The following is a 19,300-nucleotide window of genomic DNA, read 5'->3' as shown; positions in this document are numbered from 1 at the left end:
TGCACCTTACAGTAACATTCATCAGGATAGAGGCCAACACATTCCACAGAAGGTGAGGGAGAGCTTCTCCTTTATTCATCAACCAAAAAAGGTGTTCAAATCGTGATACTCTTACAGGAGACACTCAGGACGTGTTGCTAACAACTCAACAAAGTGCATCAACGACCCAGCTACAGCACACAACAGATGAGAAAAATAAAACTACCCATGTTCTGGAATTCTGGAGACAGGAAAAAATGATTTTATAATACCACTTCACAGTTCAGATGAACTGAAGCTATAAAGTACAGACTTAGTTCTCAGATTCTAAACACATCAGTGCTTGGGATGTTACAGTCTCATACTCCAGTTAATTCCTTAATGCTAAATGAAAACCAGTGTCAGGGGTAGGTTTTATTTCATTCTTCTTAGCTGTGCGCAGCATCCACTGCTGAGACCTTTACTGAGAATAGCCATAAGAAATGCATTATTATTAAAAAGCTCCTGGTATTGATTTGATTTGTTTATGCTGTGATTTATAAAGTGATGAATTTTTCCTCTTCCCAAGGAAATAGAAACATCCTTTGATCACTCTGCTATTCAGAAAAGCCCTGCAGGCGGAGCAGCTGTGGGGTATTTGCTTTCCTTATATCCATATCAATGCATATGTTGAAAAGAAAAAAAAAGTCCTTTCCAGGTCAGTATTTTCACTGTTGATGATAAACACATTGCTATTCTCCACAGATGGTGTATCTAAAACACACATGGAGAAAAATACTAGCATTCCTGTTAAGGAAAAAAAACACAAGGTTTAGGTCTTCTCAGTAAGAATTATCCAACCTGGGTGAGGAAGCATCTCAGCCTCTGTAGCTGAGAAATTTAAACTCATGACATTTTATGGCAGAATGAGTTTTACTTTAATCTATCAAAAAAGGTCTGAGCTTCAGGCCTGTAGGGGTTCAAGAAACATCTTTGGAGAACAACAAATCTGGGGGGAATGTGGGAAATTCCTGGCCCCTTGAAATCTGCCAACAGTCAGCAAGTCAGCACAATCACAGGAGTGGGAAGTTCCAGCAGGGATGGGGGCTGGTAGGTTGAGCTATGGGACACTCGTGAGTTTTTTGAGCACAAACAAAAATTCAGTCCTCTATGGAAGTCCTAAGGAGACTGCAGTAAGAAGAACACCACCTGAACTCTCCTGGAATAAACCTCTGTGGAGCACAGGTGTGCTCGAGCAGGAGCTGTAGAGTCCTGGAAGGAGTAAAGTAGGAACTCCAGTACAGTATAATGTACCGGTGTATTCCCCAAAGGCAAACTGTACAGCACCTGAAAGAATGTGCCAAACCTCCATGGAATCTCTGTCTGCCAGCTCTCCAGGGTTTGGTCACTTGCTTGTGGACAGAAAGGAATATATTTGCAGAAAAACATCCTCATGTGAAATATTGAAGTTCCAATTTTTCTTGGATTCAATCAAGTACCCCACCTGAGACTTTAAGAAATGCTTTTTCATCAGTGCCAGTTTTGTGTGTAGACACAGAATCCATTACATTTCAGTCTGCTCCAGGTCTGTGGCTCTGCTTAGGATATTATATACAGTAAGAGTGATGAGAAATCCCAACTAAAAGAGACCCCAAAACATGTTCATATGATAAGGAGAAAAAAAACTTGTGTGGGGTAATAATGGCAATTATTCAATATGTTATGCATAAAGAAAACATAAAAAAGCATTTGTAATACCATACTACCTCTTTACCAGTTCACACAGCATTGCTAAGGGAGCATGGATTATACCTTCTGATTTACGTGCTTAATTCCAACACTTCACTAAAGGAAGTAAAAGGAAGTAATGATGCATAATAGTAGAGAAATATGAATCCTCTTTTCTGTTCTTTCTTTCTTGAAATGAAAGATGCACCAATTCTTGCGTGCAGGTGGATGGTCATGCTCGGACTAAGAAGGAACTCAGGTGAGCTGTAGCTCCAGGAGAGCTCAGCATAGGAGGCACTCAGACAAGAACTGCTGTGGCATTATTTTATAACTATGCTCCACTGTCTAAAAGGAAGCAGTAATCTGAAATAGTCAGTACAGCTTTCTTGCTGGACAGTAGTGTACAGATATTGTACCAGGCCCAAGGATTTGGAGGAAGGTGGAAACATACATTCTTCTTCTTCCTCAGCACATATATGTGCAAGACATGCAGCTTGCTGCCTGAATAGTTACCTTCTGCTATTTTTTTTTAAATTAATACATGTTCTTTTCTGTGGGAAAAAGAATGAGTGGTCTTAAGCTGTTATGCAAAATAGGAAAGTCCCTTCTTTCAAATACTATGAAATGTTTATTTTAATTTGTAAACTAATTTAAAAACAGCAACTTTCTAAATGGTTCTGGGACATATTTGATACGTTCCTCATTTCTCTGGCCACGCTCCTCTCTGTTCACAATCACGCTAGCTAAAAAATATTCAGAACTATTGGTATCTGTGAAATCTCTTGCTAGGGCCACTGTTCAGTTTTCTGAGAAGTGCCTTATAGACACTGTTTGATCAGAGGGGAGTAACCAGACAGTATATGCAAACAGGATGTAAAAGTCAGTTTATGTGAAAAAAGCCCCTCGGGGTAAGCCTCAGCAAACCACTGCCCTAAACTCACTAATGGGCAACTTTAGAATCAAAAGACTATTTTTCAATTTAACACAACCATGTTTTTCACTCAGAAACAAAAAATAAAATGACTCAGAACAAAGAATAAAACCTTCCAACCACATGCCAGAAACAGCAGCACTCGCTTTAATCACTTTATATCATTATTTACTGCCTGCTACCATAGAAGCAGATGACCTTCCCATAAACAACAAAAATAAAAAGAATTCCACCAAGTTTCTCATTCCACTGGGCTGAGAATTCAGTACCTCGTGACAGACCTACAAACAAACATACCAGAACAAACAGCTTCTGTTCTCACTGTTTTTCACCTGACTCAAAAACTGCCACCACCATCAAATGGCTCAGCATTTACTTCCCTGCTTGTTCTGGTTCCCTGAACATTGGTCCTTACAAGGCATATTTTTTTCAAGTTCAACTCCATCCAATATCACATGCCATGTATAAAAGTTTAAAACTTTCTCATTCATGAAATACTACACCATGCTCTAATCATTCAGGCATGGATCAGGGAGCCTTTCAGGTCTTTGGGTTGGGATGTTATTCCTCTGTGTGGCCACAAATACCTCATGGCAACACAGGAATTGTACACTTTATTATTTTTGGGGAGAGAGAGCAATGGCTGCTTTGGGAATTAAATGCAGTAGTTCAAACCTGAAGTGCCTTCCACTATATATTCCCCAGGGCAGCATATACAACTCCAGGTATGCACTGCCATGCACTGCAAACAACTGCAGCCACTGTGAGATAAGAGGTAATTTTTCTTCAGCTTTCCCTTACTTGGAATGTGCTTTACAAACACGTTTCCTCTTCCAGCTAAATCTCCTCTAGTCTTTGGGCTAAGCTCCCCCACCGCAAATACAAAACCATCCTGAAGTCAAAGATGCTGCACCTAAATACACTCACGTTTCCTGCCTCCTGTGTTAACATTCAGCTCTTCAACAGGGTCAAAGATGTCACAAGTGGATTGAAGCAAAAACCCCAAAATGAGGAAATTAATGGAAACTGATGAAAGACTTATTTTCAAAATCACTGTATCTAAAGTTTTGTTCTGAAGGCCAGTGAATAATTTATTACATAGCCTCAGCATGCTTGCATAAGATTTCTATTGTTTGATACTCTATTGTTTATTGGTATAGCTTGCTTCTTTTAGTGGTGAACATATAAAATCCAGTTATTTTCTACGGAAGACGTGGATTTCTGCATTTTCTTCTTAGTAACAAGGTGCATTTAAGAGAAGATTGATGCTTTCAGAATGACACGTTGTCTTAAATGCACAATAAAATGACAACTATTTTATTGTACCTCATAGAAAGATATACATAACCACACACAAGCTTTCTCTTTTCAAAGTTCAAGATAGTTTCTGCAGCAGACCACAGTCTAGTCTGAGCTGTTTATAATTTAGGGTCAGAACGTTCATTCTCACATTATTACAGGGATGCGTTCTGGCAGGGAACATGAAATCTTCCTCTTTTCCTGAGTTGGTTCAGTGCCAAAGGAAATTCTGAGAATTGCTCCTTGCAAACACACTGTCATATGAGAGCAGCGACCTTCTGTGGCGTATGTTCAAAACTCTGTCTCCTCTGATATTTCCAGAGTGGTTTCCTTCACCAAGTGTCACAAGAATTATCCCAAGACCCTTGTTAGTCTGACTTGCACACTGTGGGCATGCATTTTAACCAAAATAGATGCCAGTTCTCTTAAGCAAGCAATATATAAAGAAGGTTCTGCTCAGACATTTCTAATTCCTGGGTAAGAAGTGGCATTCTGTGAAAATAATTTTGGAAATGAGAGCACCTGAGTCAACCCACTAATGAAAAATTACAGGACAGAGATGGCAGAGGTGCTTACTGAGGTATGGCCAGATGAGTCTGCCCAATTGTACACACATCTCTACTGCATTTTGCTTCATTGAACAATATCCTAACTACATGGGATCTTTTTGCAGATGCTGTATGGCAGTTCCCACAGTCTGGGACAAAGGAGAGCCATACCAGACAGTGGTGACATAGGTCCCTTCAGACAGTGTTATGTCACCTGCAAAAATTCCTGCAGTCATATCACCTGGAATATTATTGAAACACCACAGTGCCATCAGGCACATGTGCTATACTTCATCTGCTGTCTTTGAAACACAACCTCAAAGTCTCATTTGCCATGGAAACTCCTTACCCCTTGCCCCAGTATGCTCTGCAGCCAAAAGGATCTGACTCTCCCTGCTCTGCTTTCACCTCTGCTCCTGCTAGCCCATGCCACGATCTGAGGCAGCTGCTGGCATCACAAGGAATGACTGCAAGAAATCTTGCATTCCTGGACTTTTTTTCCATGGAAAATAATTTGACTTTTGGCATTTATTTTTGTTTGAAATAATGTAGGGAAAACATACTTGAATGATATCTGCACACAAATACTTTCTGTCAAGCGAGACAAGAGAAACCGCACTGAAAGAATACAGGAGGCAACATGATTTTCCCTACTTTTTTAAAATATTTTTTTAAATCCTTTCTCTGCTTTCCACTGTATCAGAAGCTACAGCATGTCAGATATCACTTCTGTTCCAGCCAGCTAGCTCCTGCCTCCTTATGCCTCCCTGCTAAGGTCCTTGGAGGGCAGGCTACTGCAGGCTTCCTTCTCCTCTCTGTATGCCTTAGGCTCATCCTAAGTTTTTTCCTATTAGCAATCCTTGTCTCCTCCTGTGTTACTCACATTTCCTATTTCTTAATTTTAAAAGCTGCCTGCTCCTCTACTGCTTAGTAGCTGCGAGTGTCCTGTGTCCAAATGTCTTGCTGCAGGGGTAAAAAACCAGACAGAAGTTTGACATCTTGTAAGTCAATTAAAATCGGGGAAGAAAATGACATTTATAGTTTATCTATAGAGCTGGCCAGTTTTCAGGTGTACAGGGGAAGTATTTATGGGTAAGAGAGAGAAGATGAACATTTTTAATATGGATGCATTTTTTATTCACTAACAGAGGAGAATTGGGGTTGAGGCAATCACTTCTTAAGTAAATTTCTAGGAACAACACTCGATCTTAACTGCAGAAATCTGAGGGTCTGCTTCAGTATTAGGTACATCAGTTTTGGTACAACTTCAGTGAAAAAAAAACTTAAAATACAAAGAAAATAAAAAAGACAAGTGATTTTAATCATGTGATACTAAATTATCAGTGCTGTGCGTGACTTTATAAATGCTTTTTTTTAGTCTAGAATTGTATTTTTTCTCTAATTTTTTCACTTGTGTGTTTTTTTGGTGCTACTTATGATGCCAGTCCTTCAGTAAAGAGCCACAAGTTTTGCAATAACTATACCATTTTGTTTCTGGTCTTTCTAGCTCCTTTTTGGTGGGGGAGCCTGTTTTCTTTATGATTTTGGGTTTTTTCATGAACTAATGCTCAGGAAATTCTTATATGATGCGCATTTCAGGGGAAGGGGCATCTCTGTTTATCTACAGGATGGAAATTGTTTAGCCTTTGTGGTTTCTGAAAGATGTTTGTAGGCAAAACAGAGCTCAAAACACAGCCTAATCCACAGTGATATATTAGTTCTCCTTTCCTGTCAGCTTTCCTAAACCAAGATTTCGCCTTGTCTGTGAACATTCCCTTGAAGAGGGCAGCTTGGATGGCTTCCACATCCTAACTCTCTGATTTGTGGCAGCTATGATCAAGTGGGAATAGAGCTTGTTACAGTAATCCATCAGTGGTTTAACACATGCAGGAACATCCCAAGGAGGGAGACCTTGGGCGACACGGGGAAGGTTAAGGCTATAATTTCTCTTAATGTGATTTTGTCTGGCCTTTCTGGATTTTCGTCCGCTTTGGGCAGGGCCACTGGATCAGCAAACCACAGACTGAAAAACTGTGCTCAATTTTGCACGCTCTTAGACCTAAATTTTTTTTTTTTAGTGACAGGAGTAGGTTAAGCTTTCTTCCACTTTCTATGATTGAAAAATAGAAGAACCACTTGGGAGAATACCATACATGGTGGTGAGAATTTTGAAAAACAAAGGCTCTTCTCTTTTGTGGTAATTTTTCTTCTTAGTGATTAACTTGATCCCAATCTAAGAAAAAAGGGAAATAACTTCTCAGCAAAGAGATGAAGCAGGAAATGAGAAACCAATACACCTAAATGCTAAAAAAGTAAGAATCACGCAAATTAAAACAAAAAACACAACAGAAAGTTAAAATCTTCCAAACATGAGAAACCAAACTCACTGAAGGCAATAAACCAGAGCCTAAACATAGGCTGTACAAGAGGAAAACTAGGAGAAAAGAGATGGAATCTAAACAGAAAATATTTAACGATATAAAACAAAAGCAACAAATTCCTGTATGGTAAAAAAAAAAATATATGTAGGAGGTCCTGGATCACTGGGGAGAAAAGAAACCGAGGAAGACAAAAATCAGAGAAGGGAAGCAAGGTTACTTCTTTTCATCCAGCTTCACCACAGAGGATATTGGGGAAAAAACTACTCTGGTGCTCCTTTCCTTTTTCTGTATTATATTTTTAAGAGATGTGAACTGATAGTGAGGTTTGAAACCTTACTAGCAGAAATACGTGTTGGAGAGAGATGATATCTTACAAAGAACTAAACAAGTAAAATACAGTAATTATGTCATCAATTAAAATAAAGAAATTGAGGCACTGGCTAAAATGAACATGAATATGTATGAAACTATACTTGGTAACTGAGAGAATAAAAGGATAGTAGAAGTTTTGCCTATCCCTAGAAAAGCAGCAAAGTTTGTGCAGTGGTCAAGGTTTTGTTACTGTATCTGGTAACTTGGCTGAAAGGACGAGTGACAGGAAACTTAATACATAAAAACCACCACTATGTTCTGAATGTTTATAAAATAGGAAATTGATAAGACTAAGTAAAGAAAATAAAATTTCAAAATCTTTTCAAGGGACTCATGGGAGGCCACCTGTGAATTGTGAGGTTAAGAGAGCAAAAGAAAAGAAGGAATACACATTGATTCTCCTTTGTTGACAGGGCTAAGAGCAGGCATCTCATGGTTTGTGCTTTGTATCATACTAATATTCAAAATTATCTGGAAACAAGGAAGCATATCCAGAAGGTAAAATCCACAGATGGCAGGAAATTATTCAGATTAGTCCTGATTGAAGATTATTAGGGGTTTGAGAGATAAGCAGTAAATCTTCTTCAGCAGATCATGGTCACTGCTGTAGACTGCAATGAAGTACAGAGTGCACGGCACTATCCAACTCCATTGGGAGTTCTGAATGCTCTGTCAGCTCAGGAGACTGCCTGGCTCTCCTTGGGAACTGCCCTGGGACAATGGGTGTCCAAAGGGTACCAGCAGTCAAAGAACACAGAGAAAACCTCAGAACATCTAACAAAAAGTAGCAGAATGGACAAACACAGTAAGATTTGACAGTGATAAGGAGAGGCTGGAATGCTGTACTTACTATTGTTTAACACATTCCAAAAAAGTAAGATGAAGGAAAAGTGTGGAAGTGGTCTCATAAACAAAAGATATAAAAGGATCATTTAAGACAAGGATCTGAGCAGCCTAGTTTAATCTGGTCTTGCACTGAAAAGGGTGATGGATCATATGACCTTCAGAGATCCTTTCCAACCTAAGTTATTCTGTTAATTAGAAAGAAAAAATATTTTTATTGTTCAGTATATTCAGACAGTAATTCCTGAAACCGGCAAATTGAACAGCAGAAAAAATAGATTATGAATTCATTGTTGCAAGAACTGCACTAGGAGCCAAAATAAGATTTCATTTTTGCAGTTGTTTAAAAAAAAGTATTGTACTATACAGATGTCCTGGGTTGTGGGGGCAGAGTTGTTTGCCCTGACACTCTCCAGCTCCTCTCCCAGTATCCAAATAAGGTGGCCTTTGGAAAAGAAATCCTCCCTCTATTTGATGCACATAATGAGAATTATGGCTCATGAAATAACATTTTTCTAGGAGAAATCTTTCATTCCCTTAGAAAGTTCTTGTGCTCTTCTGTCAAGCAGCTGGTATTGGCCACTGTTTGAATCAAGACACTGGACTAGAAGGACACTATAATTATCTGCTGTAATTATTACCATTTCCATGAGACTTGACTCCTAAAGAGAATTTTTATGTTTGCTATCTCCCATGTTTACTCCATTCATTAAGCATTGTACTATTTTTAAGGGTTATTCATGAAATTTCACACTCTGAGAGATTCAAGAGTGAGTTTACAGTGTTTCTATGATGCTGGTCACAGCAGTTATAATCTCCATACCATACTGAGCCATTGACCAGTCCTATACATTAACCAGGGAATTACCATTTTTTTACAAGATTCCTTTATTTCTATTTATATGCTCTAACTCCTATGGAGATCTCAAGAGATCCTCTGGAGATGCTCAAAACTCGCCTGGACTTCTCTTCTGCAATCTGCTTTAGGTGAAACTGCTTTAGCAGGGGTTGTACTAAGTCATATGCTGAGGTCCTGTCCAACCCCAGCAATTCTGTGATCCTGTGAGTTAAACCAAGTATTTCAAGGACTCTTTAATTCCAGAGACAAATTTTATTAGTAAAAAATTAATTCCTTCCATTGGATTTAAAAAAATACAATCAGGCATCTGCCTTATAAAAGAGATTCCCCCAAGCCACAGAATAAATGAACCTGAAGATACTGGTCAAAGTTTTAACTTGAAAATAGTTCCTAATAGTAATATACATTAATAATGTACATAATATTAACATGGCTGTCACAACCAATGGCTGCCTAAGAGTGCTCTGACGAAGGAACCTTGTGACAGACACAAATAAAGTTCAGGAGAGGGAGTACTGGCATCTTTGAAACTCAGTGCAAATGACAAAATGAACACACAGTTGTAAATAGTGCTGCAGCCAGGGAGGATGAAAAAATCAAAGAAGAGAATAGAATAAAACCTTAAATATTTCACTTCAAAGAGGTGTTATAAAAATTTACATGTAGATGTATTTACCTACTGGACATACCTTGGCTGACCTAGTGATGGCCCCGATCTCTGAATAAAGATCAGTGCTGTCTGGGAACTTTTCTACCACCATAGTGCAGACATGGTGCAGGAGAGACTGTTTGTGCACTGTGTCCTTGACTTCTGGAACCTTCTCGAGGTAGCTCAACTCAAAAGCTTTGGCCTGTAATGTAAAAAAAGGACATTAAAAATAAAGACATTTTAAAAAAAGACATTAAAAAATAAAAATGCTTACTCCTTCCCATGCAGATTGGTAGACAAAAATGATGAGCAATAAGGGGCAGAGGTGAAAGAAGAAGAATCCTAGAGGAGAGGAAACTCATTGCTTTTATTAATTTTTAACTTGCTGAAGACTAGGCCTAAAATCAGTCCATCTGCAGTGAAATGACCCACGACACAGTTCTCACACTTTGAATGCAAAGCATCAATAGTACACTTAAGGGAGTTACACTAGAACAGTGCTTAGCTCCACTTTCCTTCAGATTATGCTGAAAGAGGTAAGACACAATACAAAACACTCTAACACAGAAAAAAAAGCACGTTATATTCCCTAAATTACTTTTCTGGTACAAAATAAATAGCGGGTTACAATTTTCACAATGGTTTTGACTTTTGTTTTTTTGAAGGAAAAAAGCTAGAGAGGAAATTCTGGGACATCAGGCTTACATTGGTTCCATTCAGAAAGTTCCCAATGGCTAGCAGAGTAGAAAGGATAAATCCCAAAGTTTTATTGTGCTCCAGTTGGTCCATTCCCTCCTTCAGGTCTAGCAGCGGTTCTGCAACTTCCTACCATAAGAACAGAAACAAGAAAGTGAAGGTTAGTTTTTAATTCTATGGTTTAGATTAATTACTGCAAAAAGTTCCTGAACTGGCGTCTTGCAGAGTGTAAAATGGCCATGTGTGCTGGCTTTCTTCCATGTTCCAGCTAATAAATCACATACAAGGACAGCAAAAAAAGTACATAAAATATTTTCCTACTGTTGTTCCTTTATGTATGCAACTGCCTTACTTGTCCTGGGACTATCCTGTGATTCCATACCGGAGAATGCTGCTGCATTTCACTTAAATCCATGAACATGCCCAAGCCCCAACTTATAAAAAAGGCTTCTTAAAAGTATTTTTTCTAATCTTTGAACAACAAATTTAAAAAGTTAGAAACCTTACTGACTTAAAATTTGTAGCTTGACCCTACAGCTTTCTTCAAATGATAGCTATTTCTGTGTTTTAGATATGGTTTTGTGCTTATGAGAATTTAAAACTGAAAAAAAATCTGCTGTAAACATAAATCTTTAGAAATAGTCTCATTTCAATATTTTAATTTAATGCATCTTTCATCTTCACATGTTATCTGAGTATAGATGTGCATACTGGTATGGCTTGAAATCATAAATTCTGTTCCATTACCTCAGGAAGTGAACTGCACCAGAGAGTTCAAAGAAGAGAGTGAGGGTAATTGAGTTGACAGAACTTATTGCTATGTCTCTGTGTGAGGCCCAGGGTTATTTACTTTGTATGCACACTAACAGTTCACATTGTTCCTATCTTCAAATGCCATTTTAACATCCGTGAGCAGCATTCCTTTCACAGAATCATAGAATGGTTTGTTTTGGAAAAGACTTGAGGATCATCTAGTTCCTACTCCTATGCCATGGGCAGGGAGACTTTTTTCCCAATTTCCCATATTGTTATACTCTTTATGAGCCAAGAAGCCAAAATTAAGCTGCTATTTTAGACCAAAAGGCAAAGTAATTGAGAATTTCACTTTCTTGGAGACACACAATGGTTTCTTCAACAACTGCAGTGATAGTTTACCATAAAAGATGAATGAAATATATTTCTAGTCCCTACAGAAAAATTTTTCTCATGAAAAGAATATGGAAAATTCAAGACAAATTAAGAGATTAGATAGTGAGCTAAGTAGTTTATACATCAGAGGAGAGGTGCTAAATAATCCAAGACATTATCAAAGTGAATTAAAATGATACTGCTGCACAGTATTCTTTGAGTTGCTTTAAATTCAGAGTTGATTTAGTTTGTTTTGTTGCATTATGGAATGACTCAATTTGCTCTGAATCTGTGGTAAACATGGGCTTCTGAACTATTTCATTTAAATCAATTTTCAACCTGCCAAAAAAGCATTGCTAAAAGACTAATTTAAAACATTCTCCAGGTAAATAAGAAGGTGGCATAAGAGGCTTCCAAACCAGGCCATACTGAGCCCTTCGTTGAGCTATTTAGACAAGTTATCTAATCTTAGACTTTTTAGCATATAGTGCACATTTGCAATTATTCTTTATTTCTTTTTTTATTGGAGGATTAAAGAACAATAAAAAAATGTGCAACATACTGAACAATGAGACAAATTTATGATTTTTTCAAATTTATCCACTCTTGTTTCCTATAAAACTTACCTTCCACCTAAAGAGGGCAGATAGATAAGGCAGAGCTACCTCATATCCTTGGATATCACATTTTTACTTTTCAATTAAAAACTAGGTTTGAATGAAATTTGAGGACTGGTCCAGAACTTCTGTCTGAAAGACATCTTATAATGCCTGATCCAATGTTTGATGGACATGTACAAATGTACTCAACTCATTGTACTTTTTTCATTTCTGCACCTGCTTTTATTAATTTTGTGACCTTTTAGTAGTCAGCAAAAAGGATATATTTGCCTGCAGTGATCTTAATTAAAAAAAAAAAAATCAAAGTTTCTATTCCTTTTTTAAGACCTTTACAGCCCCTTTGAGATAACAGAATTTGACAATATCTGCATCATAAGTAATTCCATATGAGGAATGAGTAGCAACACAGTGCAATTTTTTAACTACTTCTGTCTGTGCATCTAAACTAGGATACCAAAAGAAAGGAGAGGGAAATTATTGTTCAACTAATGACCTTCAGTAAGCATTTAAGTTAACATTCATTCATTTTTCTTTAATTTTAAATTTTTTAGAGAGAGCAAAGAGTGATTATTTATTCATCCAGTTCAACTCCACACAGGCTGAGGATGCTCCCTACAAATGTACCCCTACTTGCTTCAGTTAATTAAATTCAAGCTAAGAAAGATGATTTCTCTTATTATGCCTGAAAAGTTTTTAATGAACATAAACAAGGTATCACTTAACCCATTTCTTGAACAATTAACATTCTTTTCTTTCAGGTTGTCAGAGATGAAGCTAAAACCTACTTAGGCAGAGCTCTGTTCTTGGCAGGTTAGCAGAAGAGTCTCATGTATGAGAACCCCGGTCTTACCAATAACTCAGGTATTTCACACTGTTGGTAACAGGGACCATCTAAAACTTCCAGCCTCATGGAAATAATAGCACTCATATCTTACAGAAAATGAATGTGTGACTTGATAAATAATATGAGTGCATTCTGAACCGCTATGAATTTTCCTTAATACAAAATAAGATTAAAAAAGAAAAGATCAAGCAAATGCTGGACAAAAAAAGAAAGGCAAAGCTGTGGAGCTAAGTGATTTTGGGACCTACTTTTCATGAAGGGTTTGACCTTTTGCAGATAGATCTACAAAAACATAGTTTCAAGAATAGAAGAATGTTAGCAGCTCAAGGGTCTCTTTTATCATCATAATCACTAATGCAAATTACTTCCTTTTTTAAAAACTGAATATCACAGTATCTTATTTCAGTCCAAATAACATGTACATTTACTGATTACCTGGAACTCTGACCTTACTCTGTAACTGGAGACCCAGGTGCTCACTCTGCCTTGCACTCCTGATGTCTGATCCTGTTTCTTTGTCCTCACCCAAGACCCAAGCTGTCTGTCCTATCTATGCTTGTCTGCTAGGCTTATCATGTGCTCCTCATACTTTATCACACTTATCACATGTTACTTCCTCTACCATTTTATGGTAGGTACTGTGCTTAGTCCTATCTACCTTCAAACAGGGACAAAAATATTGGTTTTGTCTTCCCTACAGATGTTGCTTCTCTGAGTAATTTAACTATTTGAGACATTTTGTACTAGCATGCCTTCTACACAGATTTTAGCTGGCAATAAATTAACTTTGTGGCAAAAGGAAACTCAGAATTTCTTTAGCATTTAGTGGTGCTTCAAATGTTGCTTTTTGATTGAGAGGACCCTAGAAATTCTAGGTATATGCAGAGATTAGTAACTACTGCTAACTCAGCTTCCATGAAAGGTACAATTTAGCCTTGTGGTAACTTCAAAGCAGAATAAATAGCTGTACCAGAGTGAAAAAAACCCAAAACAAAACAGAACAAAATGGCAAAGAAGTATTCATGCCAGATACAAGTATTTTGCTATCGAAGTCAGAAATGTAACTGGCTAATACTAAAACATTCCAATAAAAATCCTGGGTATTTGTGTGATCGCATGTCCTAACATCTAAGAAAATTAATGTTGAGTAATCTTGACAGTATCACCTGCAAATAAATCCACTGTTGCACAACTCATTAAATAACCATTTCTAGGTAAACATAAGGAATTTTCACAAGCATGTGAAACTTTTTTCACGTTTCACTTTTTAGAATCCATATCACACAGTTATACTGATTTTTTCAATACACGCGTATGTGCACAGATACAAAAGGATTATGTAGAGGAGAGAGCTGCTTTAGTGGCAATGCCCGGGGTATGCACCACAAGTGCAGCCAAAAGGAAGCTCCTGTGCAGAGATTTCTGAAAACCTTGTGAAAGGCAGCAAGTACCTGAAATCTCCTGAAACACAGCTTCATTCTGTCTCACCTATGCATGAAAATTTTATCCTCTTTTTTAAAATTTGTGCCCATGATTCATCATTCTTGACAGACGCCCCAATTACAGTGTTCTTTGAATGAATGCCAGCCACGGAGAAGGTGGCAACAACTGTGTGTGACTGAGCTGAACTGTCTTTTATTTAGAATTTTGAGAGCTATAAACACAAAAACTTTAATGGATGGTGTTTTCCTCAGTTCAAATGGATGTAAGAAAGATCAATACTCTCATGATATAAGACTGAATACAGTAGTCCTCACTCAATCTATATGAAAGAAAAATTCTCATTGCTCTGAAGTAATTTCCTGAATAACAACATCTGGAGAAGATGTGGCAGAGATTTAGCCCTCTTCTTTGTTTCAACATCATTAGTGACTAATTAAAGGAAGGAAGACATAATCTCTTAATTTTCTTTTATAGAAAGAAGAGATTATGAAGGATCAGTTTAGCTGTTTCCTGCTTGGGCACCGAAACAAAAGCGACCCATTTACCATTTCCTCAAAATGTCCATATAATACCAAGGTCAGGGAAAGATTAAGCAAAGCCTCAGAAGAGTCTCCACCCATCCCTGTGCTTTTCCTCACCTTTTCCACTATCTCATAGTCCATCTTGAAGGCCCAGAGCTGGAGCCTGGCGGAGAGTTCGCTGATGGAGGAGAGGGTGAGGAGGAACTGCTCAGCACTGCCCAGGGGGACATCAGGATTCGCCAGCTGGGCCTCCTGGATCTTCTGCTTTTCCTCCTCAGTGGGGATCATGGTCAGGATTTTCTGTACAGGGAGCCAAAAGGCAAACATCAGTGGTGGGGCTGAGAGGAGTGTGAGGGCTGGTTGTTGTGTGACCCCACAGCAGCCACAGTCAAAGCCCTCAAGTCCTTGGCTGTTAAATTAGGACAGCACAGCAGCAACCAAGAACTAATCCACTGTACAAGGAAGCAAAACAAGGACTGCTATCTCACACACCTGCAGTTTGTTTAAAAATGTGTCTGGATTGAAATTTTTATTTTTTTGAAATCTGTGTTCAGTAGATAGTAAGTGGCTAACCATGGGATGAAACACTGAAGTGCATGAAAGGAAATTGGTTAGGACTGATCTCATCGACTTTCATATGTTTAAGTCAGAACTTAGTATCTTTTTGTAAATTACATGAGGAAGTAAGGGTAGAAGGAGAACAGTTTTGTGGCCTGTGGTTTACAGCAAGTCAGACTAGACTTTAAGGTCTCATTTAGCTCCAATATCTATAAATCTTCTAGCACAATTGTAAGTATACAGGAATAACTTGAAAACTCCTGTCCCTTGCTGTCCCCATAATTTCTTACTTTTGTTCAGTCTGTTTTGTTTTTCTTATGGAACCTGGAAACTATTACAGCTTACTAGGTCACTCTTAAAGATTTCACCCAAACAACAACTTCCCAAGGAACACACATTGAATTTAAAGCTGAATTACGCATTGCATAAAATATGGCCTTTTTTCCTCTTATCTGAAAGAGGATCTCAGTATTTTCAGTTTCTGCTGTCAGTGTGGTACAAAATATTTAAATTTTAAGTCATTAATTTTACAGGCTTGCTTAAATGTGGCAGCTTTCCTTCTGAAATTATTGCTCTCTAAGGTATCGCTTCTTAATCAGCTTTTAACACAATAAATGAACTTCAAAATAAAAAAGAAAATCAAAACAACATAAAGGCATCAGAAAAGTTGAGGTCTCTACCCTACTGATCAATGCCTCCTTAAAGCAAAGCAGATTTCTAACACAACTTATGTTTATTCATCTCAAGAATGACATGTTTTTGCTGTAGCCGTCTATAATGATAGAGGCTGTTTTGAAGGGGAGGAGAGAATAATAAAAATACAGCCAAAGAGCTATCGGACCCGCCAATCCAAACTACAGCCTTGTTCCAGCACTGGACATAGCCAATCCATCAAAGCAGCACAACTGCCCCCTTCCAGTACTGAAAGTTTCCCTGGCTGTTTCTACAGCACTGGAGCTAAGTGTGGATCGAGAGCAAGGGACTTCTCCTGGGCAATCAGGCCGAGAACGAAAGTTAAGTAGGCAAATAAGGTTCAGTTTGTTGAAATGGGACTTATTTAATTTCAGCCACAGCATTTCTATTGCTGTCCATTTTCTTCTGTTGACTTCCATAAACATTAAAAAAAAGCATTTTTTCTGTTAATGTTGCCTGCATCTCTCTCTTGCTCTTTGTTATAAACAACAACAAAAACAAAAAAAAAGCCTCCTTGCTTGGACACTCAAGATTCCACCTAAATAAATTAATATCTTAAGTAAAAAAAAAAAAAAAAAAAAAAGAGGAGGAAAATCCCTCAACACACTCTGGTGCTTTTCCTTAGCCTGAAAGGACTGCTTGGAAAATATTCTGATGTACACGTGTTTCAACTGACAGCATTTGTGTATTGATTTTGAGATGTGCCATTCATCCATCCATCCATCCATCCATCCATCCATCCATCCATCCATCCATCCATCCATCCATCCATCCATCCATCCATCCATCCATCCACCTAGACATGCTAAAATCTGTAACTTGGGTCATACCTAACATAAAACTAGATTTCTAATTAGCTGCTTTATGGTCTCATTGCTGAATTAATACTCATGTAAAAAAGACTGCAAAAAAAAACCCCAGACTGAGCCTGAAACTCATAAAGAAAGGTGCTTTGCAGTGTCCCTTGAAGGAGTCAGGCATCTTAGTGCCTACTCCTCTCTTCCACAAGAGGAAGACACGCCCTCAGCTGAGACAAGGCAGCTTGCAAATAGGATCATATTGGACATCCATACATGGAGAGTTTAGCAGTAGCCATGTGATGGGTGTAAAAATGCTTTTGATGCATTTTTGAAGGCTAACACTGCAGCAGTATTCTCAACTGCCTCCTACAAATAACTAGGATTTTGGCAGCTACTCAGGGATCCCACAAGTATTTTGTGGTGGGGCAATGCCTTCACTCCAAATTTTACACTGCTTTGGGGCATTTTAAAGAGAGCAAAGAAACGGTAAGCTTTATTTCCAAAGGCACTCTGCTCGTCCTTGAGCTTTATATAAACATCACAAGATAGATGGAGCTGACAAAAAGCATTCAAGTCCAAGTTCTGCAAGACTGCTGTGCTGCATACCATACTATGTGAAACAGGGCATGCCAAACAAAAGAGGCTGTGCTTGTGGTGCCAGCTGCAGTGGATCAGCCCTGCTGCTGAAAGCCTTGCCTTTGTGGAGCCAGAGCTGCTAGGAGATCCCACACCATCCAGGGTGCAAGTGCCCCCACGACAACGACCTACACCAGTACTCCTGACCTGCTTGGGCAAATGATTCTGATCCTGCTGGTCATCATCCCTAGCGTGCCCCTGAGCAAGTAGTGAAATGCTCCTCTTCTTGATTTCCATGCTGTGACTAATTTGAGCCATTTGTTTGGTGCTGGAAACTGATGAGTACACCATCTGCCACTTTTTTATTATTTTAGTTTTTATTTCTATTATTTAAAAAAAAAAATAAAACCCTAACAGTAAAAGTAGCATAAAATCACAGCAGGGCAGAAGGTTACTGGCACCTGATGTGACCATTAAATCACAAACAGCTTAGAGTCCAATCATTAGTTCATATTGCTCTTCCCAGTACACAGAATCCCAGAGTGGGTTATGTTGGAAGGGACCACAGTGGGACTACTGATGTAAGCTCCTTGCTCAAGGAGCCATCCCAGAACACATAGCACAGGACTGCAACCAGATGGTTTATGAATATCTTCAGTGAGGGAGACTCCACAGCCTCTCTGGGCACCCTGTTCCAGTGCTCAGTCATCTGCACAGTATAGAAATTCTTCCTCATATTCAGGTGGAACTTCCTGTGCATCAGTTTTTGCCCATTGCTCTTGTCCTATTGCTGGGAACTACTGAGAAGAACCTGGATGCATCCTCTTGATACCCTCCCTTCAGATACTTAAATATCTCAGTTTGCTCTTTCCCAGGCTGGACAGGCCCTGCTCCCTCAGTCTTTTCTTGTAACTGAGGTGGTGTCAGCAACCTTCATGTCAATGAAAGAAAAACTGGTAATCAATAAACCCTATGCTCATATTCTCTAGTACATGTGACACATGTATTTCACCTTCATGCACTCTCACAAAACTGTTTGGGCCAGAGCCTTATGTTTTGAGGAAAACGTGTTCAAATAATCGAGGAAAATAAGCAATTTTTGCATGAGAAAATGGACCCCAATTATTCTGCTGCCAGACTCAGTCACTTGCTTCAACTTTCAGCAAAGGGATCAAACTGCTCATTTCCTGGACTCTGCCATCCTGAGGTATAATCTCCAAAAGTTCCGAAGAGGGAGGACTTACAAAACCAAGATATGACTGAGGATGATGGACACCTCAGTGTGGGATGCAGGGAAGCACCTAAGCAGTGATGGCGAATAGCCCAGCACCTCTGAGGAAATTAGGTGCTTAAGTTTCCTCTTTCATGAGATGCTGGGCCTGTCAGTGATGATGAGGTTGCAGGGGTGTCTCATCTTTGGTGTTTCGTTTCACCTCATCTTACCAGGAGAACAACAGCCAAAGAAAACAGTAACTCAAATATCTGCTTGTTGTTATGTCCAAAGCTTTCTGTGACTTGAGGACCACAAACACATAAGCTGCATCACCAAGCACATGTTAGTGGGTATTCACCAGATATTTGACAGGCCTCAGAAGACAATCCAACTCCTGAAAGGCTCTCTCACATTTCAGGTTCCCAGGCAACTGTTAACAAGACCCACTGCTGGTTTGCATTACCTGCTGAAACTCTAAGAAAATGTAACAGCATATGAAGGTCAGAACTTCATTGTAAGGGAAGCTGCCTGCACTAATATTATTACAACTCTTCCAAAAATGATCCAATTCTGAGAAAGAATTCCATCTGAAATGATGATGACCATCCTTGTAAATCAGGAACTGATACCTCAGACAGAC

At 38.7% G+C, this 19,300-nt stretch overlaps 1 protein-coding gene across 14 annotated transcripts in view; it reads right to left on the bottom strand.

The window, feature by feature from the left end:
- Nucleotides 1-19,300, bottom strand: part of FHOD3 (formin homology 2 domain containing 3) — a 374,713-nt gene that overhangs the window by 32,840 nt on the left and 322,573 nt on the right. For all 14 annotated transcript variants that reach the window (XM_063163493.1, XM_063163547.1, XM_063163530.1 and 11 more), the window contains 3 exons: nucleotides 14,938-15,120; nucleotides 10,274-10,393; nucleotides 9,609-9,770 (listed from right to left, as the gene is read on the bottom strand). In XM_063163493.1, the coding sequence (XP_063019563.1) occupies nucleotides 9,609-9,770; nucleotides 10,274-10,393; nucleotides 14,938-15,120 (465 nt within the window). The remainder of the gene's footprint in view (nucleotides 1-9,608; nucleotides 9,771-10,273; nucleotides 10,394-14,937; nucleotides 15,121-19,300) is intronic.

This window comes from Melospiza melodia, chromosome 1 (assembly GCF_035770615.1).
Source record: "Melospiza melodia melodia isolate bMelMel2 chromosome 1, bMelMel2.pri, whole genome shotgun sequence".
In the NCBI taxonomy this organism is placed as follows: domain Eukaryota; kingdom Metazoa; phylum Chordata; class Aves; order Passeriformes; family Passerellidae; genus Melospiza; species Melospiza melodia.
Note: the sequence above shows the minus strand (reverse complement) of the source record. Positions and strands in the feature narration are given on the sequence as shown.